Source organism: Hyposmocoma kahamanoa, unplaced genomic scaffold, assembly GCF_003589595.1.
Source record: "Hyposmocoma kahamanoa isolate Upper Pololo Valley unplaced genomic scaffold, ASM358959v1 87, whole genome shotgun sequence".
Lineage (NCBI taxonomy): Eukaryota > Metazoa > Arthropoda > Insecta > Lepidoptera > Cosmopterigidae > Hyposmocoma > Hyposmocoma kahamanoa.
Window position 1 is genome coordinate 9,400,568 of NW_020654422.1, and position 27,018 is coordinate 9,427,585.

The 27,018-nt window shown below is 36.6% G+C and overlaps 1 protein-coding gene across 3 annotated transcripts in view; it reads right to left on the minus strand.

The window, feature by feature from the left end:
• LOC113235285 overlaps positions 1-27,018 on the minus strand; it is a 39,546-nt gene that overhangs the window by 1,888 nt on the left and 10,640 nt on the right. For all 3 annotated transcript variants that reach the window (XR_003310856.1, XM_026470943.1, XM_026470942.1), the window contains exons 2-9: positions 23,555-23,778; positions 15,620-15,728; positions 14,585-14,609; positions 13,475-13,630; positions 13,158-13,302; positions 12,587-12,813; positions 11,989-12,475; positions 11,680-11,880 (exon numbers count right to left, since the gene is read on the minus strand). Coding sequence is in view for 2 of the 3 variants with exons in the window: in XM_026470943.1 (XP_026326728.1) it covers positions 11,680-11,880; positions 11,989-12,475; positions 12,587-12,813; positions 13,158-13,302; positions 13,475-13,630; positions 14,585-14,609; positions 15,620-15,728; positions 23,555-23,770 (1,566 nt within the window). In the remaining variant the exon portion in view is untranslated. The remainder of the gene's footprint in view (positions 1-11,679; positions 11,881-11,988; positions 12,476-12,586; positions 12,814-13,157; positions 13,303-13,474; positions 13,631-14,584; positions 14,610-15,619; positions 15,729-23,554; positions 23,779-27,018) is intronic.

Genomic DNA, 27,018 nt, shown 5'->3' on the forward strand with positions numbered 1-27,018 from the left:
TATCCGAAACATAATGAGCGTCCTTAACGTGAGGCAACGGTGATGTTTATTACAACATTGTGAATACATACGTGTATATTCCAATGACATTATTTCATTTAGGTACTGGGAGCCGAGCTTCCATGTACTAAATTCAAACAGCATTACTTTTACAGCATTAATCATCCAAAGTATGAAAAAATATTAGGTAGAAGCATTTAGTAATAGGTAAACTCACTTCATCATCACACAATTCATCGATAAGTATCAAAAGAATGAGGAAGGAAGATGGCATAGTTTTAACGTTGGTATATACATATGTGTGTTAACGATGCAATTTTTGGGCATTGAAGATATATTGCTAAATAGGATGCTAAGGTAGATATTATAAAGGAAAACCTGGGAATGAGCACATCTAACTTAAAGTATAAGCGACGGATCCACAAAACAAATAATTTTCAATAATAATATCTAAAGTTTTTGCTTTGACCTTCTTAAATGATTAACTGTTTACGCAATAACCTGTATAAGAAAAAATATGGTAATATATTTTTTTGTAAAAATACACGTCATGTAAGACGCTCTGTGCACCATACTTATCGGAAAGTATAATATCATAATAATTATATCAGGTAATTGATTTTTAAGTTCTTTCTAATTTTAGTGAACTGTTTCTTGCCTGTACTTAGTTCAATCGGACGCGGATCCCTTGTGGTATAAAGTTTACTCAGTCACAATTTGTATATGTATTCTACTTTATCGAATTTAATCTTTGTTATCGTTTGCAAACTGCAGATAACTCCATTGTTATAGTATGTATCAAATCCATGGATGAAGATGACATAGTATATGGGTAAGTACACCTAGACACATATCGATCAGATTCCGAGTTTCACATCATACTCGTATAGTAAACGAATTCGGTTCGTGCTTACAATACATAAGTTTTACTATTATAAACTCCATCTAGGCGTTTTTCTTCGCTCTAATAATAATGGAACACAATCCATGTCTCATTTCTTACTTACTTCGTAGCATTGAATGACAACCAACGGCTTGGATTTGATATTTTTCTTCATTTTTGTTATCAATGGCACAGTTACAGAAACACAACAAAAACACTATAGCATGGATACATAACTAAAAATTTCACTATAATAATAGGTGTTGAAAAATTCATTACGCGTTAACATAACAAGTCTGGGCGAGGTGGTGCCGGAAAATCTGGCAAATAAACGCAAGAGCGCGTGAAGGTCGGCAATAATTTTTCCGAGCGACGGAAATCGCTGTTTGTGCACCGCGACACTGAATATCTAAAAAACTACAGAGCGCGATCGACTGAGTGCAACTATCTCGAACGACTGAACGGCACTATCGCCGACGCTGCCTCCGCCACCACCACCGGCCCTCACCGCGCGCCGCCCGGCATATAGTTATCAGTACAAACTAAAATCTGAAAAAATCATTCATGCCTCTGAGGATACGTATATCTTTTATTCCAATATTTTAAAATCTGTTCGTGTGACTGCAATGTTTTAAGTGCATACCTGCACTACTAAGTTATCATTATCGTGCATCGCCTTATGCACACCGTAATGAATAATACAAACTATGATAATTATCGAAAGCGAGTTTGCTGCAGTAGATTTAGGTCAATGAAAATTACTTATACCCACGGACCAATTTGATGTATTGTACAAATGTGAATGATAATTTAGTGATCGAATATTCCGACACTTTTATCTCGTTTTTTTAGTTATCAAAGTATGGAAGCGGCTTCTAAACTTTTTTTCCGGTTTTTAATCCCGTGATCCCGTCACGCTATTAATTGCGTGACAAGTTACGATTTTTATATTTTAAATACATCTTCGAATAACTTCTGCTACCCTCTAATACAAAAAAGGTATAGTGCGTTTGACGCAGTGTGTTTACGTTAGTAAGTTGCTTTGTAGTTCAGGCCTGTTTCTATGAAGTATTTATTTGTTTGTGAGTGTAACTTTGGCGAAATATTATAGCCAGGTCTGGTTCTAAATATAAAAAATAATAATTTAAATGTTACATAAAGTTATCAATAACGATTTAAGCGTTTATTTTCCTTCAATTTTGTACTTGACTCTGTAATTTCGGCAATCCCTGTGACGAGGGATTTTTTTGATATAAAAGTGCATTCCATGTTTGAGAGATATTTTCGATATAAAAGCTCATTCCATGTTTGCGAGCAACCAAGTTATAGGTAATTATGTACCCGGCTATTCGAACACACTAATGATCATCAACAAACATTCGTCCAACTATTTACTCGATCTTTATTTCTCCACAAAAAAGGCATTAAAAAAAATATTTTTGATAATAAAATAGGCTCAGTAATCATTTGTAAACGCAATGTTTTTGTGTGCAATTAACAAAATTACTGTTTTAATATTGTGCTGGGTGGTAACAGATGAATGTCTGTGGGTGGTACGATACTAATGGCAACAAAAACGAGCCTCTGAAAAAGAACTCTGGTGGTGAATATATAGAAAACATTAAGAAAAACTCGTCAATGTTCTTAAACCTAATTTAAGTCATTAAAAAAAGAGTGATTGTTACGTATAAGATTTATAATAACAATCCCGATTGTTAGTATATGAAATCAAATAAGGACATTTAGAAGCACATGAACCCACTTTTTAATAAAATTTGTCGAGGCAATGTCTCAAGAGTTTGTGCAATGAATGTGCATTTTTATGATATTATCAAAGTTCCAATCGACATAGTTTAAATGTGCAATCATACATAGCAAAACCAAACAAGTTAGGCAGGTAACTTTGTGTCAAATTAACCAACCATAATTAGTATCATTAGCAGTGCATTCGAGGGTTCCAGTTCTACTTCTAGCATAGCTCAAGGAAATAATAAACGTAAGTAATTAAAAAACGCAGCAGAGCGCTTATGGTATGTAAAACGGTTGCTTATGCGGCTCCTTTGAGCTATTAAAAAGTAAAAGGCCGTGTGCAGCTCTTAAAAATAATAGTCAAATAATTGTAACTTCTTTATAAAAAAAACGAACTCAAAACTTTGCTTATCGGATTTTTTATTGGAATTACATCTATTTGCCAAGTTTTATTGAAATCGGTTAACGGAAAGTGCGGGAATATTTTCTTCAAATTTAAATGGACCGAATACTAAGGTACCTACCCTCTTTCCAACAAAAAATGATCATCAAAATCGCGTAACATACACAAAAAAATACAGTCGAATTGAGAACATCCTCCTTTTTTGAAGTAGGTTAAGAAATCTGCAAGGAGACCACACCATCGTCAGTTTTTGCCGGCGCGCCGTTTTAAGTTATTTATATTTCTTTTTATTCTTGTAAATTAATGAACACTTCTCAGTGTTGCTTTCGTTGAATATCAAGCTTTAAAGTTCCGTTACCTAGCATAATCAAATACGTTTCAGACATTAGATATTATAAACCGCCTGCCTATACAATAGTAACGCTCCAATAATTGCACCTTAAATAAGTATGCAGTGACGAATCGTATTGAGGCGACCGTATTAATTTCGCAAAATTGCCTTGCCTTGATGCCTTATATCATTTTCCTGTCTTTTAGTCGACCGATATCACTTGATAGGGCAATATTCGATTCTCGTTTATTCCGGAAACAAAACCATTTCAACATGTTCTTAAAAAGTGTATTTACTTCTAAAACAGAAGCATACACGAGAAAAACCAGTGAAGTTAAGCGAAGATGCATTTGCTTGAACATTGTTTGATAAATAATTAGTAACTGGTGGGAGCGCTTACGATTGCGCAGGGGAAATGCAACTAACCCGTTAATGTTTTCCGAGTACCTGTAGAGTCGTGATTGTGCATTTCGTATCGCGTAAACATCATTGTATGCGAAAGAAAGGAATTAACTTTAAACAGATAAACCTTTGTTACTACAAAACAGTGTCCAATGTGAAGTACATCACTCGAGGAAGATAAAATCATATCAATGTACTGAATACATCTGTATTTAGAATGAAATACAAGATTGCATTCTTTACATTGTTTATATAATACATAATGGCTAAATACATCAAATTCTTTTACAAGAATGGTCTTCATTTGCGTACGAAAGCATTTGGAATTTAAACGCTATTGTTTTAAATGCACCAACATAAGCCCGTTATGGTAATAGTTTTACTGTCAATGGAAACATCGAATGCATTTGTCTTATTTGGCGTTGAAAAAACAAGTCCATAGATTTATGACTGTCTGTTCTCAAGATTATGGCAACGGATCATCTGTGATCGCGTCACACTCTCCAAGGTCGTGTTCGGCAAGTCGGCAGTAGAGATCGTTGAAAAACGTTTTGCACCATTTCGAATAGAAATTCCGCAATAATCTCAAGCGGAATGGAGTGGTGACAATATAACAATCACTCTGTTGCACATTTGCTAAAGTTTTGTGACAACAAAAAACTATTTACAACCATTTGCGAAAGTCTTGTGGGAAACAGTATTTTATCAGTATCAATATTTTAACACATCGGAATAAGCTGCTTAACAACTATTGCGATAATTGTAAAGGGAAATTTGTCGAGTCACAAAAAAGGTTTTATGTATATTTATGTTTAGAAGTGAAGTCGTTAGTAGATATTACAATGAATGATAATCGATTAGTTGTTTATAAAAATTTAAAATTAAAAGTAGACTTTATAGTAGGTGCTAATTACTACCATTATAAACCGATTTAAAAAATCCCTCCATACCTACGTATATTATTTAGGTAGGTACGTCTAGAATAATTTTAGTATATAACGCATTACATGTTATAAAAAAAAAGTTACGGACTATCGTGCAATATCTTTAAAAGACACTTGACACTAAAAACATCGATATTAAACGGTTATTAAAAAACAAATACTCTGACTTTAAAAGACGATAAATGGACTACACAGCCAAATGTTCATGTAGTGTCATTTCACAAAGTAATTCTTACAATATGGAAGGTGCATGCTTGTCGTATACGCTCGACACCATTGATATTTCGTAGCAACTTAGATCATGTATCCTCCTCCTTCTCGTTTCTGTGGCTTACACTGTACTATTGTAGCCCAGAATTCAGCCACGCCGACCGCGTCATTAGTAGTCGCCATTAAATTCTCAAGCGTGCAGGTGTTAGCGCGCGACATGAGGTGGGCCATTGTTTTAATCGCATGTCACGAACAATCCAGGTTGGAAACCTTCCCTCGCCGGTACTCTGCCGTGGGACTTCGAAGCCGAGGTCCTGGCGGAGGTCCGCGCCTACCGGCGGGGAATGAGGGACCGAGGCGAGCGCCCCGTTCCTCAAGAGGTCGAGTGGGAGCACCGCCTCGCGGCGCAGCGCATGCGGGACCGGTGGAAAGAGGGCTTGGCGGATCCCCCCTATGGAGCTCGTACCATAGGAGCGATCCGTCCTGTTCTCGTAGAGTGGGTGAGCGATCCCACGGGCCACTGTCGTACCACCTTGTGCAGGTGCTGACCGGGCACGGCTGCTTCGGTAACTACCTGCACAAGGTGGCGAGGAGGGAACCGTCCCGTCGTGCCACGAGATGACACCGCGCAGCACACCCTAGAGGTGTGCAGCCGGTGGAATGACCAGTGCCGTACTCTGACGGGGACAATAATGTAAGAATGTTCACCGACCCCACGGCGCCGACTCAACCCGCGAGAGGTAAACCCGGGGGGTTTTAGTGGGGTAGGCCTCCTGTCTGGAGAGAGGGTTACCACATAACCCTTGAGTCTCCCGGGCTCAGGGGTATCTATACAGATTTCTCCCCGGCAAAAAAAAGGTTGGAACCATCCGAAAGTTCCCACTTAAACGAATGAGGACGTATTGCCAGACCAACCTGAGTCCAAAGCCTATTTAAAGACTTCCAGACCAGTCATGGCAATTTGTGTCCAGGAGAAAAACACTCAGAAGGCAGGATAAAGGTGGATGTTAGGTATTGCAGGTATTGTCGTGCCAAAGGCTGTGTCTCGCCTGATCTAGCACAATGCTCAGAAAAGTGACACATTTGACGAAACTTTTCCGGCTACGGTACAGACAAGAGTCCGCTACGGTTCTGCGGATGTCTACCTGAGCTATGCCACCCAATGGATACAGAAATCTTACAGGGGTCGGCTTATGACAGCCAGTTATGAGCTGGCAGGTCTCATAAAAAACTGTATCCACTAACTTTGCTTAGGTGGAACGGCTCCAAACAGGACATGCTTATTCGCCAGCAGAAAAGGAAAGTGCAAGCTCAGTAGTACGCATGACCTGCGGCGAAGTGGGGACACTTGGTAGTGGTGAGACGCTGCTGTAAATTATTGCGCGAGTGTACCTTCCTTTTGAGACTTTCACAGACTATCTTGAAAGTGAGCGACGTGTCCAAATATACGCCAAGATACTTCGGAATGTCACTGTGACCTACAGGAACACCTTGCCACACAATCCTAAGATCTTATGTTTGCCGGTAAGTATTCGTGGGATTTACATAAAGAAACAAATGCTATTAGCGTAATATTTCTAAAGATGTTAAAGTATGCAAAAAAGCCTCTGTGTTTCTGTCATTATCTAGAATTAGTTATTTATAGGTTTTACTGTCAGTATAACACGAAGATTACAAAAAATTGCATGACATGATAAGCATTCTACCATATGTAACTTAGGACACGATAAACATTTCACAAGAGATATAAAAGAGTTACAATTTTTATCTTGAAGTTATCGCAAAAATCATGATTTTTCCAATAAATCAAAGATTTTTGTATTGATTAGATTGCTATCTAATGTTAATTGTATGTCAGTCGATAAAGTTTATACCATTGTGATAAATTTGGCTCGACTACATTACTTTCGATGGCGCATATACTATCGTCGACATCGTCGATAAAACGAGCACTGAAATCAATATATGATTTTAAAATTTAAAATCTATCGTAAATTTTCTCTACGTTGCATGAGACTAGTTGATCAAAATTTTTAAAATACACTTATATACTTACACACATTTGTGAGTAAATATAGAAAGTACGACATCTGTAAGGTCAAACAAAAGTTAATTTCATATTATTTCATTATAATCTTTATACACAATTTGGCAAGTGCTAAGGCCGGGAAGAGTATAAAGGCAAAATACATGACGCCAGCCAGGTAGCTTGGATCCATGAACAGAGTTGGTGCGTTTGATCTTGATATACCCTTTTCGTTACATTCTTTTAGTCAATTACGCTTCCAAAAAAAGCGAGTTGTGATATTTCTGTAAAAAGGTACTTCTTGTATACTGAAATCACGTATACAGATGTTTTAAGTAAATAATCTTACAGTAAGAACCATTCAAGTTCCAGGATTGTTTTAATTGCTTATCATTAAGTCATATTTATTATTACTATTTCTTCAAATAATTTTGCTATTATTATCTTTTCTCTTTTTTTTATTTTAATTGAAAGGATAGTGGATCTTGTTGTTTTCCCTGTGTAGGGTAAGGTTGTCCATTTAGCGCGCGGGAGGAACACTAGCTCTCATGTCACAGGTTACTCTACTTTGAGAGTCGGGGATCTCATCTTGTATTCCAATAACCTTACTTTATATTTATGTTGTAAGCCAAATATTTTTTGAAAAGAAATATTATTATTATTATTATTATTATCCTTGTACTCGACTGATGGTCGGATATTTGGAACCAGGTACGGGCCTAAGCCAAGTATTCTAGTTCAGTTGTGGTATTGTGAGGGGATGTGAGTGAGTGGTGATTTTTGTTATTATTATTATTATTATTGCTTCAGTCGAGGGCAGAGGCAACTCGAGGAGCTACCGTAACAATTGAGTGCCCCTTGAAATAATGAAATCCCATATAAACGTACTTCTGTTTTACTTTATTCAGACTAAACTCAGTGATGCTAAAGTGTAAATAAATAAATAAATTTAAAAAATTATAGTTCGTTTTCAAATTTATAGTCATGGGAAAACTCGGTATAATTTATTTACCTGTACTTTGTTTCTTTATTTTTATTTGACTTTCATTTGTATGGAATTAGAATACTCCTAAATTGTTAAGCATTAATAATTGTTAAAACTATTGTCGATTAAGAAAGGTCACAATTATAGTTACGTTATAGATTATTCATATACTTTAACCGCCAGTTGACCAAAATCTTTAAGCATTGATTAAAATAGTAGGTATTCGTAGCGAGTGATTGATTGAACATAATTAAGCATTTATTTTGTCCGCAACTTCGTCTACGTCCTGCAGGAACTTGGGTAAAAGCTAGCCTCTGTTAATCAGTGATAATGTAGGTTTCTATTAATAAAATAATTTTTAAAATTGGTTCATTATTCAACAAACAAACTAACAAATAAAGCTTGCCTCTTTTTTATATTCATCGTGATCAGCCAAAATTAACCCATTACTGGGTACATGCCTCTTCATTAATGCACCAACTTTTACGGTCCGCGTCCAGCACGATCACGCAAATCTGACGATATCGTCAGACCATCAGGCCGGTGGTTTGCCCGCTGGCCTTAATAATCCTCTTGGCCACCATTATGTGACTGCTTTGGTCCCTCGTCCGTCTTCTCATCTAGCCAAATGTCCCGCCCAATTCTATCTACCTCGTGATGCAATCACCTACATCATCGACCTTCGTTTTTCGTCGAATTCCGACGTTTAGTACCCGATCCACGAGAGAAATGCTATATGGAGCGCTCTATGCCAGCATAGAGCGCTCCATCGCTCTTTGTGCCACCTAAATTTTGTGCATATTTTGCTTAGTGAGCGCCCAGAACCCCTGCATCAGGTGAGGATCGGCAAGACACATTGGTTATTGACCTTGGACTTACGCCACTGTGGAAATTATGACTTCAAGACGTCCTCTAGCTTACCAAAAGCAACCTACCCCAAACCCATACGCCTTTCGAGCTCATTAACCTGAGTCTCTTGGTCAAAATATAAATGTGTCCAAAATATATACATAAAATCGCTGATAACCTGTACGGTGTCATTACCGACAATAATATGTTTGACTTATCTGAGCTAATAATGTAATCAATTTCATTTTTCGTGCCATTCACAGCAGCAGAGATACTAGTTACGTTTGGACTGCTGAGAAAAGCCTGCTGTGGATCAAAAGCAGACATCGCCATAAGCTACATCATCGTAGCCATTGTGGTAGAGCAGGTGGCAGTTTGACCCGGGCGGCATCGTGATGAATGTGCACCGACCCCACGGCGCCGACTCAAGCAGCGGGAGGTAAACCCGGAGGGGTTTTACTGGGCGTAGGCCCTCCAGTCTGGAGGGAGACTTCCCACATAACCGCTGAGTCTCCCTGGGCTCTGGGGTATCTATAAAGATTTCCCTCCCGAAAAAGAGTTGGCTATTTGACAATCGCGTTAGAACTTCCCCTTACCTCCTAATTTCAGACAATCCTATTACATAGGGCGCGTTATAAGTTTCCGGAACTGGCCACTTACATAAACAATATTTAAGTAAATACAACATTTGAAAATGGAACTCTTTGGCTGTAGAATACAGTTTGTTTCATCTGACCGTCACTTGTTTTTACATTGTGGCGTCATTTTAGGAATTGGTTATCTACATCACCATGATTTTAACTCGTGAAAATTTTCGTATTATTATTTTCTACGACTTTAAGTGTAATTAAACAGCTCAGCGGAGCTTTGCTCGGCTTCAAACTGCTTTTGGCGATAAAGCACCATGCAAGACGACTATTTATAGCTGATTTGCAGAATTCAAACGCGGTCTTGTAAATCTCAGTGACGAATTTCGAGATGGTCGCCCGTCCACTGCTACGAACAACAAAAACATCGTTGCTGTGCGTGCGCCTTACGATCAAAACAGACAGGCATGTGACATATCATGAGATTCGGGTATCTTTAGGCATAGGCATGAGTCAAATACAATCAATACTACACAAACAATTGGGTGTGAAAAAGCTGTGCTCTCGGTGGATCCCACACAATTTGACTGAGGCTCAAAAAACGGGTCGCGTCACTTGGTGTAATGCCATGCTTATCAGATTCAACGAAGGGGCGTCAAATTTTGTGTGGGACATAGTAACAGGTGATGAAACATGGGTTTATAGTTACGATCCCAAAACAAAGCAGCAATCGAGCGTAAGGGTCTTTTCGAGAACGGAGAATATTTTGAGAAACAATAAATTCATTACTGACCATTTACAGTATTTTTTTATTCATTCTGGAAACTTATAGTGCGCCCCACGTACGTCCCTAGTGATATATTATATATTGGACTTCCTCCAATAAATTCACAAGTCGCTCGTCAGAGCTGAGTGTCCACATATTATACGTAGCCAGGGTCAATATTTGGCAGCCGGATCTCTGCCGGAGATTCTTTGCCTTACATTTTAATTTGTTTGTGGTGAGAGTGCCGACCGAACATCTTACGGCCTTCATGAAGGAAGAGTTTTGCCGAAGGGTGTCATATATCGGCGACTTCGCGGCCGGTTACCTGATACCAGATTGCGCCACACGTCGCCGACAAGTGCAATACGTGTAGATTAGTTGTTTAGTTTATTTTATTATCATATTATATTGTATGTATGTAAGTCCTTAAGGTATATATTATACGGATCATGTGGCCTGAAATAATAGTCTAAAAAAAGTAAAATAAATAAATTTGCACTCTCTATCCCACATCATCTATCTATCATCTCTTTTGATGGATGTAAGTATTTTTCTCTCAAGGGAAAGTTAAGGGGTAGTCGAGTTTTTAGTATTTATGGATTTCTTAACTAGAACTTAATGTGAAGGTTAGTAATTTTTCTGTACGGGATTTTTTACGTGAAGCATTTGTCCTGAAGCGACTGCTAACTCCGTAAATAGTTGAAATATGAAAAATGTGATTATTTCAATGGATAGATTTTAAAAAAATCATCATGTATTTCCTTTCGTAGCTGTCATTTTCGTCCAATTAAAAAAAGTCGTAACAGTTTAATGACAAAAAAGACTTTAAAATGATTAGTTATTAATTTACTGCCTCCGTGGCTGAACGGTTACCATGCCACTGCCACGCAGAGATCCCAGACTCGTTTCCCGGGCCGGGAGAAATATTTGTATGGCCTACATTTACTTCTCTCGTGAGTTTGGGTGTAATTTGTGGTTGTCTACGTGTGTGTCCATAGCACCCGCGACACGGGGTTTCACTATTGCGGGGCTAAGTTGAGTGTGTGCGTTATTATTATTATTATTTTATCATAACAGCGCTTTAGGATATTAGTAAATTCGTCTTTTCTTTTTGGGGAGACGAATATTATTTTTGATGTGTCCTCTCCACACCAAGAAACAGACTTATATTTTAACATGTATACGAGTATGTGTCTATTTACTTTACATGAAAATGAAATTATATTAAAATTATAAAGTATCTGCAACTAATTTCTTTTCAATTCGTATCAAGACTGTCTTACAAAATCCATCAATATTAGCAAAAGATTTTTTGAGCACGTTTGTAAAATACATTGCTTAAAATCTTTAGACAGTTTATGACTATTGCTTAATTTAGAGCAACACTTATGATACTAAGTAACTGTATGTTGTATGTAAGTTTCAACATTGCAAATTGCCCTTGTAATCAACCATTATCAACATGATACCTATAAGCTGCCTCACAGTCATATCTTTTTACCAAGAACTAATAAAGAAATACACGCAGTATATTAGGTACTTACCAAATTATTACCAACTCCATTTTCAGTCACTGACGAATCTTCGTTCTGAACGTCGTGGTTGGCAAACATCTTACGGTGGACTTTCTTAAACTCGTCCATGAGGGCGTCGTGCTGTTTCTTCTTCTCATCTACTGGCTTTGGCACACTTGGTTTCTTCACTTGATTCACGTTATTACCCTCGGGATTCGAATTTTTCTTATTCTGTTGACAATACGTAATTAAATTTTTATTTGTATAAATTTCTTGACACGGTTGGTTTTTATCGAGCAAAATTTGATTTAATTGTGTAGAAATTACAATCAAACTTACCAATTTACGTCTCTGTATCTCTTCAGCAATGGCACTTGATAATGTATTTGAGCTAGATATACTTGAGGTGTCGGGACTGGAGTCTTTTTTGGCAGGCGATGGGAAGTTGCAATGAGCTTTCGCACACGTCGTGCTACTTGTATGGTGTACTTCTACTACTATAGACTTCTTATCATTTACTCTATTCATCTGTTTACCTGAAAACGTTTTTCTAGGAGACTGATTATCGTAACTACATTGTATGGTGGCACCGTCTTCAGTCAAATTTATAATAGTTCTATTCGATGGAGTACTGATAAATTCCTTGTTTTTATTCATATTCTTTATGTTGTGTTTATTTTCATAGTTGTGTGGGTTATTTGGAATACTGGGGCAGTCGTAGTCGGGTTCGATGTCTGACGGCGTGTCAAAGTTATGGATGTCGCCAGTTTTCCAATCAAAATCTAGGCTATCCCACGTCCTTCTTTTCAGCCTATTTATAGTAAGTCTGAAACAAAAATATTTTCGTAATTGCCTGTTTAACAGCCCCGGGAATAGGAATGCCTACATAAAAAAAGGAAAAAATATGCTTATAATACTTTCTCTTTATTTAACTAACCTATCTGCACGATCCGCAGCCTCTTCAGCAACACTTGCTAGTCGTCGACGTAAGGCGGCTGGAGGGGCCAATGGAGCCAGAGGTGCGGAAGGTGCGGGACTCCTCTCCCCTGCTGCCGACGATGCAGAACTGTTATACCCCGAACTTTCCGGGGATACCAACTCTAATCCTGCACCTTCTCGAATTATGAGCTCTAAACGACCGCTCACCTTCATTGCTGATATGGCCTGAAAATAATTACTCAAATGTATTTTAATTTAATTCACAGTGTTTAGACGATTTTAAAATATTTATATCTTAGATAATTTGATACATAGCAGGTCTAATATTTCTCATGGCACTTATTATGAAGGTAGTTGCGTAACATTCTCGTGAAGTGGTCACATTGTTTCTTTGCCGAGTAAATAGGTTATATTAGATGGTGCATTCCAAAATTACGTGTTTCACGGCACAGTAGTTACACGTTTTGTAATTTATTGCGATGCTCAGATAGATAATTATACCACATTAGATTGTTGGGTCACATCAAGCAAACAAAATTGATGAGTCGAGAGCGGAGTAAAACAATCACCTCGTTGAAAGACACATTGGCGAAGTCCTGACCGTTGCAGGACAGGATTTGGTCTCCAGGCCGCAAACCTGCCTCTCGAGCTATACCGCCTTCACGGACAAATTGAACAAAAATACCAGATTTCCATTCTGGACCTTTGCAAATTCTGAAAAAGAAAAGGCACAAGTTCTTAAAATACTCAAATAGTTTTAAATTATATGTCTCATAAATATGTAAGAAGAGAGAAAAACAACGACTTATTGGTACGACCCAAACTTGTACATTTTTAGTTTTAGAGTTAGTTACGACAAATTGTAGTGCATAATATGTATACGTACCCACATCCAAGTTTGGCTCTTGGTGGCACCAGAATCGAAAGTCGTAAATCAGTCAACCTCTCCGTGTCATGGCACAGGGTGGGTGATGATGACACATCCGAGCCAATGGAACCTCGCTCTGACACGAAGTGCCATGACAGCGACTCGTGCGTTTTGCTGAAACGACATTCAATTTTAAACTGCTACCCAATTATAATTGAATTGAAAATAAATAATAATTATTATACATAGGAAATGAAACTATTTTTCCGGATTTAAATCGCGTATATTTGTTTTTTCAAACAAACCGACTTTTCGGGCCCTTTACAGGTCCCATGGTCACGGTTGACTAAATCGGCGGAAATAATTATTATAATTTAGCTTAGCTTTAGTCTTGCTAATTTAAATGAACAATATTAAAAAGGAAAGGATATTTCATCAAGTAATACAGATTCTTCATCTAGAATACAGCAAACCTTTATAATAACTTCAGTATTATTATCTAACGATAGTACGTCAATATTGTAAAGATTGAACGATAAATAAAGATAAAATTTTATGATGAATATACGTCAAATGTGGACATAGTTTTATTCAATGTAGATTATACTATTTGTACACATTTAAATTATTTGTACACGTTTATTTCGTAACACATGGCAATTATTTGTCACTAAAAAAATAGAAACCAGTGTCCTAATTATTACCTGCTAGTGGCCTCATTATATATATCGAAGGGTCCAAATGCCAAAGCGCAAAATCACAATTTTACAGGAGAGGCTTCCAAACTTTCAATCTGGTATATTTTCAAGATTTCCTTGTATGTCGAGGTTTCCTTGAATATGTTCGATTTTGTTTTAACGCTACCTTATAGATTTTATAATCTAGAAATGAAGCATTTACCACAAAGTGAAAATGATAAAATTGTTAGTTTGGCCCTTATGCTTAGGACCCATCGATATATACTAGTAGCATAACACAGTCTTTCCGAATTGTCGTTTTTTAAAGTGCATATTATTATTTGAACGCTATGTCGTATGGTGTAAGTTATAACATTCCCAGAGGGATTATTATAAATATAAACACATTGGTTGGGTATAAACATCGAATCATTATTTGATATGTACTTACTCTTTCACTGGGAGCATCCCGACATCTGAAACGAAACAGAATTCATTTTAAAATATGTTACCGACTGACTTCAAATTTAATTTGTGTTATTTGGTACCATTTCCCATTTTGGTTCTCAATAACAAATTTTTTTTAGTTTGTACGGCCCAATTCAATAGTATTTCGCATATTAATGACATTTCGACTTATCGCTTTGTAAGATTCGCATCCCACGGTGGGGTAGAAACACTGTGTCTTAAACATCGTGATTTAAAAAACGAATTCACGGTATCAAATCCCACAAACTTTGCTAGTACCTGTGGCTGTATATATACAATGAAACAAAACATTCAATAATCGTTCACAAAAGGATAACAAATCAAATTAGCATTTATATCAGTGTAATTGCCGTATCAACTGACTATTTGCGCAACTCAGTGATACGAGCAAAATAGACAGTACAAGAATGCCCACGCGCTTTCACGATTATCTCACAAATGAAATCCGGTGCCACAATCACACCGTCTTCGTAGTGCCGTAACATTTGAAGTTTGATTAATTAGCATAATGGTATCTCATACCTACAACTTTGATGAGACGTTATAAAACGATGAAAGTTGGGCACTTATTACGCAACGGACCTGTTGAGATACCGGATATTTATTTTCTATTGATAATTTTTGAAAATTGATACTAACGCCTACGCAAAACAGTTACTCTACATCTATACACTATTTTATACAATGCCATACCACCGGAGCCTCTCTCTCTCTCTCTCTCTACTATGAATTTTTTTAACAAGTGATGTTCAATTAAATCTACTAACGTATACACATTCCAAGTAAACTTTACTAGCATGCCCTCAACGTATAACAATTTAAGTAATTTCGAAATAAGGCAAAAAGGTTAATTACCCCTATTTCCTTCATAGATGTGCCTGTGTGTTTGAATGCAATTTAACCGATGTTTGGTAATAATGTGCTATCTATGCTAAACAGCCATCTAGTGTAAATTACAGGTGCGGGCATTAGGTAACAGATGTTTAAAGTTACTCACGTCTAACTTTGATCTTGAGTCGAGACTGTGAACCGAGGTAGTGGACGAGTTCAGAGTGCACTGCGTCATCTACGCGGTATCCATTCACACTCACTAACTGGTCGCCAACCTGAAATTCGAAACTAAATCGTTAAAGTTTATTACAGAGTTTTCCTAGAACTTTATCTAAAGGATTACAAATTAATGTTATTATATGCAATATGAAATTGTAGATGTGGATTCTAAAACTATTATCAACGAACAAAAAAGTTACATCTATTTGAAACGAATTAAATTGGACAAAAGTGTTTTATTTAAACAGATACAATCTCAACTGCGCCTTAAATGCATCAGTTTAAATACCAACAGTTTCACTATAAACCATTTACGCAATTCTTAACAGTAAAAATCTATCTCGGTATATTATTTATTTCATCATTCATGTTTGTCTATAACATTTAAATGAAAAATTAGTCAGTCATAAATAACGAAATGCGGAAATGTGCGTTAATAGCAAACAGAGGGGGAAAAAGTAATATAAATATCTAAGTATTTCTCCGGTGTCGAAACGACAATGGACAACAGAGTTATGAGTTTGGTGGTTATCGCGCCATGCAACAAATATCGCACACAAATATCTCGAATTTTATAACGCAACGCAACGCTGTAATTTATTTGTATTTTACTATATTCTTAACTGCACAACAAACACATAAAAACACTTATCACAAACGACACACAAGGGTTATATTATATGTTACTTTCTTCTTAGTTTCATTGTTTACGCTGTCCTGTTTGTTATTACCTTTATGAATATTGGTTCTTACAAGCCGTATCCTACTTACCCTATTTACATAAAAATGGGTATATGTATTACCTATTTATAACCACGTAAGTGTACCTAAAATTGTTAATCAGTCTAGAACTGGCTCAAACTTTTACTATAACGCTGCCCCAAGGACCAATTTAAATTTTTGTAAACTAGTTATTAACAAAGCTTCCGCGGTTTACGACCACCATCGGTGAAACCCTGGCCTACTTTCTTTAACAACGATTACTAGTAAAGTTGAGGTTAGCTCCAAGGGATTGTAGGTAGTTTGGTGCCCAAGTCACTAATTTCACTCAATGAGCCGGTCTGTTTCACTTCAGTAAAACTGTTTGCGAAATATGAAATCACAGTTAGCGAGATGTCATGACTCCAAAATCGATACTCTTTTTGGTTCGTTTGTTTAACACGCATGTGTTGGAGTTATGAAGTTCTGAATGGTACGTGACATCACAGCGAAGTTCTTGTTAGGAGCGCGCGCGACACATACTTACGCGGACTCTGTTCAGTAATGCGACGAGAGACACGCTTTCCTCACGTTCATCTCGACTGCCGCAAAAGAAGCCGGACTGGTCGCCTTGCGCCCCACATATCCGCGGACAACTTTCGATCAGACTTTCGTTCCAACTTATTTTTTTTACTTGTGACGCAAAAGACCACCAGACACAACGATGCCTGACCTTGTCGAATTCACTTTCATTACAAAATTTTCGTATTATTACTGTCAAACAACATTCTTGCTCTTGAAATATGTGGAACGTCCAGAAAAAGATAATATACAAATAGGGTTATAGAGTGCTATTTTAATACAATTTATATCTATTCCATTTTTTATGCATTGAGGGATTTTTAAATTAACTTATACCTAAAGAAACGAATGAAAACATAATAAAATTCAAATTCGTTCAGAGACGGGGAACAGTACGTCATCATTTACAAAGCCAACGAACAGCTGAGTACATGCTTTCGCGTTTAATATTTGCAGTTTATCGGTGCGTCATTGCGATAACCATTTACTTATTTCACACTAGTGCGAGTTTTATTGCACCTGAAACCATTATTACAACTTTATTGTAAGTCATTCAAGGTCAATATATAATAACAAAACAATTACCTACGTATCTGCTAATTGAAATTAAACTACTCAAAAATGTCAGGAACATATCTTTAGTGTGTGCAAATTAATTTTATTGTCATATTAAAACTCTTAATTTATCGTTAAAATTTTATTTTGGATATTTTGAAATTACACATATATGTAATTTATAATAATAATAATAATAATAATAATGTGTATAATTAAAACTTGAAAATAATTTTATACATACTAATGATCACAAATATACGTTTACATAACGTTGTCGCTTAAGACTCGACCTGAAAGCAAACCGTACTGATGTAGATAATACATAAATGTGACCAGATAAAAGCTATGAAACTCTCTTGTCAGTTTGAAGGACCACATTAGCACTTTTCTATTTTAGCGAATGTTACACAAGAAGCATTAAGTCCAAGTGGCGAGGGTACATGCAAGCGGAGAGCGGTAGAAAGTCGACGTACCGCCTCTGATCGACTGCAACCGTTCTGCCGCGCCGCGCCGCGCCGCGCCGCCTGCCGAGCGCTGGTTACTGAGTGACTCACACGCGCCCGACAGATACACTCCTCATGGGAATACTATTTCTAAATAGGAATGAAACTATTTTTCCGGATTTAAATCGCGTATATTTGTTTTTTCAAACAAACCGACGTTTCGGGCCCTTTACAGGTCCCATGGTCACGGTTGACTGACAACGGAAAAAACAAATATACGCGATTTAAATCCGGAAAAATAGTTTCATTCCTATGTATAACAATCGCGAAAACCTAAGAACTCGCTATTTCTAAATTTTCATAATAATTGCATCAATTTGCACCTTCCTGCAATCAGCATACCGCACTCCAGAACATAAGTTGTTCAGGCTGTTTTCTCAAAAGATAAGTATAATCAGAAAGCTTCACATCCCGTCAAAGTTCTCTCTTTAGTATTTATGCCGAGCGAACAACTAATGACTTACTTTCGTTTACAAATGTAGTGATTTACAGTAAAATTAAAGTTGATCCTACATTTACAGTAAACATGTAGACTAAACTCTCTACATAATAACACTACAATTTTAAACTATGTTTTGGTAGTAGTACGCAACCTTTCTCTATCCACTTTTTATTACAAACAAAGCAATTTATCTCTACACCTTTCTTGCCTCATCATCATCAAAATAGTTCGTATGTAAACGGTTACGTATTGAGTATGATCATAACACCTGCGTCAGTACAACAAGTACTTGTAAACTCCATTTGAGCACGGCGTTTGGTTCTTGCCAACAACACCTGTCGAAACCACGGCCGAACAATGAAGCACGATCTCCACAAATGACACACTTTGATAAGCATAACGCTGACTCGGTCCAGTACGTCTAACTTTTCAATATTTATAAAGCATTACTCGTACAAATCGTTGACATACGATGCCGTTTTTCTAGTAACAAAAAAGTAGTAATGTAGGTACTCGTACACAACGTGCCCAATTCTCAGGATTCTCGGTGAATATCTCAAAACTCCCCATTGTGCATTCTGTATAACAACGGATGTACTCGTGAATTTTTCGTAACTTCTTTGTTTAGGAAGTAATTGTGTGAAAAGTTCCAAAATGTTTGCAGAATGGATAATATATGTATAAGTTCCCGCGCCTTAGCTACATATAGTTATGACAATTCACAATTAAAATATGCTTTGAGACTATGATTAAATTACTCAAACCTTCCACAAATGAAGTTTCTAGTGAGGAAAGTTATATTTTACATTCATTTAGAATAAAATCTTCAAAGTCAAAGAATCATTCACATTTTAGGTAAAATTTTTACACTTGAAAACGTCATTTTCTAGCACTAGGCATTGCTCTTTTCAAACAAACGTTAAATGCTGTGGAATACACTTTGAATCACATTTGTGAGGTATCTAGACTCTTGTTGCCTTGCCATACATCTTTATCTAACACAGTCTTCAATTTTGTAATATAACTTTTCAATTAAAATACTTTTAATGTAGGTTTTAAAATCCGGAAATAATAATCTTAATATGTATTAAAAATGCTCCGGAAAGTTATTGTAAAAACGTATACAGTTCCTCATAAAAAATGTTTACCTTAGTTAAACGACATCGTGGTACAGGGTCAAGAGCACGTCAAGCTTGACACTTAAGACTTAAATCCAACTCTATGCCGCTTACGATAAGAATGGTCCAAAGTACAAAGTGTCAAGCTTGACGTGCTCTTGATTGTACCACGAGTTTGGACTTAGTTCTAATATATTAATGGATATCTTCTTTCTTAATGAAATTAAGTATATTTTTACGGGCATACAAAATATTTGAGTAAATGTAGTGTGATGCCACAGTCATGATACCAGGTCTCCTTAAACTTTTCTCTGAGAAAAACCCGAGAATCTAAACGGTACACATAACGAATAGCTCGTTTTTGTAACACAATATGGTTTGTATATCTGCCGCTTTACCCCACATCGGAATCTCGTAGGACATTATACTATGAAAGTAACTAAAATAAACTAGTCTAGCAGTAGCAACACCGGTAAGCTCACGTATTCTATGGACTGCGTATGCAGCAGAGCTCAAGCTGGCCAAGGAAGAGATTTGTGAAAACCATTGAAGTTTAGTATATAAGGTCGCTCCAAAAAAAATGCTTTTGTTAATAAAGCTGTTTTTATGTGGTCTAACTTTTTTCTATTTACTTCTCTGAGTGGACTAGTCGATTTTACATTAGGTAATTCAAATTTAATACACTTTGTCTTCTTGGCATTGAACAATTAATTGTCAACATTCAAGCAATAAACTTTTGAGAGGGTATAATTAATATTGTCATTGTTAACGTCTTGTTTTAAAAATCAAGGATGTGTCGTTGGCTAACAATAACATTTCGCAAAGGTCCTTAAGAAAGAATGACAGATCATTAATATAAATGAGAAATAAGGAAGGTCCAAGTATTGAGCCCTGCGGAACACCAATTTTTGCCGGAGAACCCAAAGAAGTCACTACATTTATGTCTACTTTCTGAATTCTACAGTTACGATATGCCGAGACAATAAGTCCCAACTCCTTCTCATTTACTCCGTAATATTTTAGCATCCTAACAAGAGTAATATGGCCACACAATCAAATGAGATTTTGAGAGGTCACAGAAAACCCCAAGACCATTCTGGGAAACATCAAAGATTTGTTTTGATAGCGCTACCCCCGCATCGCTAGTCGATGTACCACTAATAAACCCATATTGTTCACTATAAAAATAATGAAATAGGACAGTAGTTGAGTCAACAAAATCTTTTCGAATATTTTACTTAAAGCTGATATATGATAGCTGATAGAATTGAAATGGGCTTATAGTTGTTAGGATCAACTTTCCTATCACTTTTGAACAATGGAATAACTTTGCTGTCTTCATAAAATCGGGAAAAAATACCTTCGTCAACGCGCCTACTGAATGCATCAGCTAAATGTGGGGAAATCAGATAAATTACTGCGTCATAGACATATGTCTAAATAGACCCCGCAAGTACCGCGATCTGTATGAAAACCAAGCGTGGCACATTTTTTGTACCTCCGATGAAGTCACAAGCAATATTCAGCGATGGGAAACTTCCTTCGGCATTAAAGTAGCTGATTAAATCGAAGACGCGGACGCAGCACGTACTTAGAATAATAATTTTTCGACTATTAGTTGACAAGAAGCCGAGGAATATTAATATGGTAAAATAATACCAGAATAAGGTAATTAAATCCTATATTAATACGTGTCTTGAAAAAAATTATTGCTCCGGAAAACTAAAAAAACAACAATAAACTTTACAGATTATTTTTATAACATTTTCTAAGGTCTTAAAAATTATAAATCGATCAGAAACGGAACTGCGTTGCATCAAGTGAACATCACTAATCGTAAAATTTGGCCAGAAACATAACGGCGCGGCCGTACTACGAAATGAATGCATTATACGAAAGCATCCTTCGTTTGATATTGATGACCTACTAAAGAAAGACCACAAGTGTACAAGCCAAGTAAAAGCCACAATGTATTACGAATCATGCGGCATATACTCGTTTGCATATTTGTTTCCTCGAAATTCATTCGAAATGAAAATAATAGATTTTAAAATAAATTATACATATTCTGATTACAAAATTCCTTAAATCTTTTTGGAAGGAAACGTCCCTGTTTATTCATCTATTCAAAGCTGTGGCCTTTTTGCTATTTCTAATGGCACAATTAGGCATTTTTCGCATTTTCTACTGATGTTTAACTACGATAACGGCCGGGCGCGTTCTGAAGCGTAGCAGCGGCAAGTAAGCGTTTGTAGATTACATTGGGCACGCGAAGTAGGTACACTTGCGGCTTCTATTTAAATATATATCTGTGTACTGAGTCTATAACCTTAGCCGATATGTCCCAGAGACCTTCAGTTTTTTTTAAATGTATAGCTTTAAAAAGCTTTGATGACGTCTTGTTGATTAACATGATGAAAATTAAATACACTCTCATAAACAGTTTAATGATTCTGTAGTGTTCATGGCGATTTCCGAACGATTCAAAAGCTAGCGCTAACTCATCTTTAGATTTTATAAGTTTGCCGTCTAATTCTAGAACTGTTGTTTAACCCTGCCTGACTCTATTTGTTATACTCCAAGTAGTTTTAGATTTATTTTTCTATTGTCTAATTTTATCGCTGTGAAACTTGACCTTAGCAGCTACACATACTTTTTTCAAATATTTTTGAATAATTTTTAACATATTCTATAAAACTGGTATTATGTTTTTATAACGAATAGCTCATATGAGACCTTATCTTACGAATGCCTTCTGTTGCCCAGTCATTGAATTTAGTCTCCGTATAGAAAGTTAGTGTTTTCTATTTAAATACGTTCTCAAATTCATTTTTAATGCAACTAAATATCATGCTATATAAAATCTAAGCGATAGCTCTAATTGCTCGTACCCCAAGACCATATTACGTTCCGCACTAAAGTATTCAATTACGAGCACGAATTCTACATGTAAATAATTAGACTTAATAAATCGTATCGGTGCATCAAGTAGATGCTCTATTACCTGCCATTATCCAATAACTAGCGTTGAATCGCGATTGGCAACATTGTAATCGGTAGGTAATGAAGTATTTGACCCACTTGTTGTGACAACATTGCGATATCGTCAAATCGAGTTCGAAACTCGAAATTGGGTGCTGATGGAAACAAACTAGGTACCTTGGTTACGTGAATATTCTAAAAGAATGGAATGTGTATTGCGACAATTTAGCCTCGGATGTAGGTAATTGCAGAAGTCAGCCAATGAGCTAATTGTAAGCTTGTAACTAAAAGTGTTCGCACGAACCCACTGTATATCCCACAGTAAATCTTTGTGGGAAACTACGCAATAAGTTTCATGGTAAAAAGTGTCAACAACGACTCCAATCTTCTTTTTATGGTCGTACAATACCTCTAATGGTCATACAATATTTGTACGACACAAAGACAGAAATTAAACAATGAGATACCCACTCAAAGAGCGTGCAAAAAGTAACTGTGCCGTAAGAGCTCGCGAACACAATAGAACAGTAGAATCTCTTAACGATTTCTTGCAATAAACGGAAACTAAGAAACTAAACGGAAACGGTAGATTAACAGGCAAATACAAATTTAAGTATTAACCTTACCTCCTTCGCTACCGCTTTTTTTTTGTAAACGTTCGTGTTTTTTATATTTTACAGCGTATATAGAAATTACATCAATCGAAATGTAAACACGGTCAGCTGTCCAATATGAGTATTTGATATCTAATACATTTTCTTCTTTTTACTATATAAATCGATCAGCAAATAATATAAAAATCAAAACTAATCAGTCGCCTGTCAAATATATATTTTTTATACATACTTAAATAAATATTATACTAATGAAATTCTATGCCACCTAATTTATTTAATTTCTACAAAAAAATAAATGCCACCTAAGAAACCTGGCATGCCACTATCTTCCGGATAAACTGCGTAAGTTACATTCATATTTGATTACATAAAGGAACTGACCTTCAATCCCTGAAGATGTGCCTCTGAGTTGAAGTCGACCTTCGAGATAAAGAATCCTGTGGCGTATTCTCTGCCTCCCCGTAAGGAGAAACCGAAGGCTGGCGCTGAACGGCGTGGGCGCAGCAACCGCACCACGCGGATTCGACGTTCTACTGCCCCCGCCGCCCCTGCTACACCCGAACCCGACGTCGTAGACGCAGTTGACGTTGCATACATCGCCGTTACTGAAATTGAGAAAAAAAATTGTATCATACTATAATGTTCACTTAATATTATCTTTTGATTAAAACATAGAAAAGACCAGTACTAATAATCCGTATTGTAATTTATTATTATTTCCATAAATAATTATTAACTGAAAAGTAGGTTTTGACGTTAAACATATTTTTTTTCTTGGCTTTTCAATTAGAGAATGGAAAAGAAATCTTTTCTCGGTTTCAGCCACAGAAAAGGTTATGTGGTTGATAAACACAAGAAGATTGTATCTGATAATTTATTGATGTTATTTTTTTGAACACTGGATTGTAAGGCTTTTAGCACGAAATTAGCAGCGAAAAAGCCCTGGTAACAATGATATGTACCTATTACCTATTCTATATTGAAAAAACCATTGCGTGTCTATGAAAAGATATAATTTGATTGTGGAAACGACATCTTTGATCAAATCCCTAAAGTAGGAACAGTGTGAATTACACCTTAAGCTGTTTACCTAGATTCAAACAATACTGCCCTGGGATAATCGGTTCCAATATCCGGAATTAACCTATTATAAGAAGCCCTGAAAATTCTGCTAACTTGGTAGGTACTAGTACACTCATGTGGTATTAGGTCGTTGTGATACCCGTTTTCTTCACAAATGATTTCGTCCGTTCAAGTATCATGTGTTTGGCTTAAAGAAGTTCGTACTCCATTAATGGACATCCTCAGTAGATTAACGTGGATTTAATAAGTTAACTACTCCTACGAATAAGCCTAAAATTATTTTTCTTTTCAATACACACGCAATTAACATAAAAAATGGCTTACATTTTTGTTATTATTTTATTACTTTTACAAACTCATTACAAATTATGATGTCTAGAAAAAACAAATTAATTTCGTATTGACAAATTAAATTATTCATTTTTAAATCGTGTAGGACTTTGTATGCTTATGTTTAGAGAATACGGCAAACCTTAATCTATTATCGTTCATCATTTATTTCGGTAAGAAGGTGTCACAGCCTATTTTAACTTATGCAACACAAAATGTAGGCTGATATTTCACCATTCCTCTTTAATGCTATTAATTTGAATAATATCATCTAAAGCATAATAACCTGTTGGCGAAGGGTGTTCCGTAAAGAAGCGAACTCAGCTATTTCCCTTGACATTAACAGAATAATACGTTCTGATACCTAAGCAAAGGTCAAATCAAATATTACTTTGTATTACAGGCGATCATTATAGTACCTCAAAAAAAAGATTTGATGCAAACTATCAGCAGAATGCCATTAAATCCCTTTTTTAGCTGTAAAGAATGGAATCGAGACACGTGTAAGTACATAATGCAGGCTAATGCTTTCTACCTATAATACTTATTACAACATGCGGATACCAGTCGTCACACCATACCATACCAGCGTATAGTGTGGTGAATGATGTAAGAAAATATATACGGATGTTTGGGTATTAAAGGTCAGGAAATTAAACGTTAAGTTTTAACCTAACATTAATTTAACTAGCATTTATATCAAAAAAAGTTTGCGATCACTTCGAAAAACTGAAATCTTTTTTGTTACTGCAGATTATATTATGATTTTTTCTTCTTTTTAGATTCTTTATTTAAAAATAAATTAGAACATAAAACAATGACAATCAATTGTTTTTTCATATAAAAAGGCTTTCAGTCCTAGCTTACGCTCATTCAGAAATCTGATTTAGTCAATTATAAGCGATTCAAGATATTTTTCGCTGAAAGTTGTGATTGAAAAAATGCCAAGAGGATTATCAGAGGTTTTACGAGCTAGAATAGTAACTTTGAGGGAAGAAGGATACACCACGAGAGTAATAGCACGCAGACTTGCTATATCCCAATCCTGTGTCGTGGCTACGTTGCAGAGGTATCACGGAATGGGGAATTTAGCTGACCGACCCCGCAGCGGTCGCCCAACTGTTTTGACAGCTGCCCAAAAGCGCTATATTAGATTGCTGGCAGCCCGTGATCCAACAATCAACGCCACTAAAATAAAAGCAGAAGTCAGGGCCGCCTCTGGGCTTGAAGTTAGCACGCAGACCGTTCGCAATTGCTTGCACCAGACTGGATTACGAGCACGGAGGTCTTGGCGAGCTCCGCTCAATTCCCGACAACGTCAACAACGAAGATTGCAGTGGGCTAGACTTCGGCAAAATGAAGGTGAGGACGAAAACATTTGGCAAAACTGTCTCTTCGTTGACGAATCCCGAATCAGCACTCATCCAGATAACCGACGTGTCCGTGTCTGGAGAAGACCAGGCGACCGTGAAAGACAAAGAACTGCCACTGGAACAGTTCAGCAAGGCGGAAAATCGGTGTCCTTTTGGGGTGGCATTATGATTGGAGCTAGAACGCCTTTGATCCCGTATCGGGGCTTCATGACAGCAGACATGTACAAAGCAGTTGTTATTGATGATATCGTCAGACCATTCCGAGTAAACCATGGGCACCAATTTGTACTGGTCGATGATAATGCGCCCGCACATCGAGCTCAACGAGTCAATGCTGCTCTTCAAGAATACGATATCACACGATTAGACTGGCCTGCCGGCTCGCCCGACTTAAACCCAATAGAGCATGCGTGGGATGCTCTTAAACGAGCAGTATGGAACCGTGAGACACGTCCCCAGACAGTTCCAGAGCTCAGGGAAGCCGCTATTGAAGAATGGGATAGGTTACCCCAGGAAATGCTGGATAACTTGATCCTCAGCATGCCCAGGAGGATCTTCGCATATATTCGAGCCAGGGGAGGAGTTATTTTATATTGAATTCACACCTTTTAATAATAAATTGTTGTTTAAGTTTAATTAAACAGTCTTTTTCTTTCTATGAAATTTCTATCACTATTACATTATGATTAATGGCTCAATTTTTTAAAATAAATAATAAAAAATAGTTTTATATTTTAATTTCAAACAGGGTATTCCTATTTAAAGAAAGCATACAACATAGATTTTTTCTTGATAAAGTTAAATTTAAAGAATTATAGAAGCTTATGCTATTGATCGCAAACTTTTTTTGATGTGTGTAGATAGATACATAGACAAAACGTTTATTAAGATCTACAGACACACATACATAACATAAAAATACGCAATACAATTTATTTGTAAGTCAATGAATACAATAAAAAAAAGAGAGTCGCAGCACTGCCTGAAATCCAGTTATACGTGAGGCGCACTATAAGTTTTCGGAATGAATAAGAAAAAAATACTATAAATGGTCAGAAA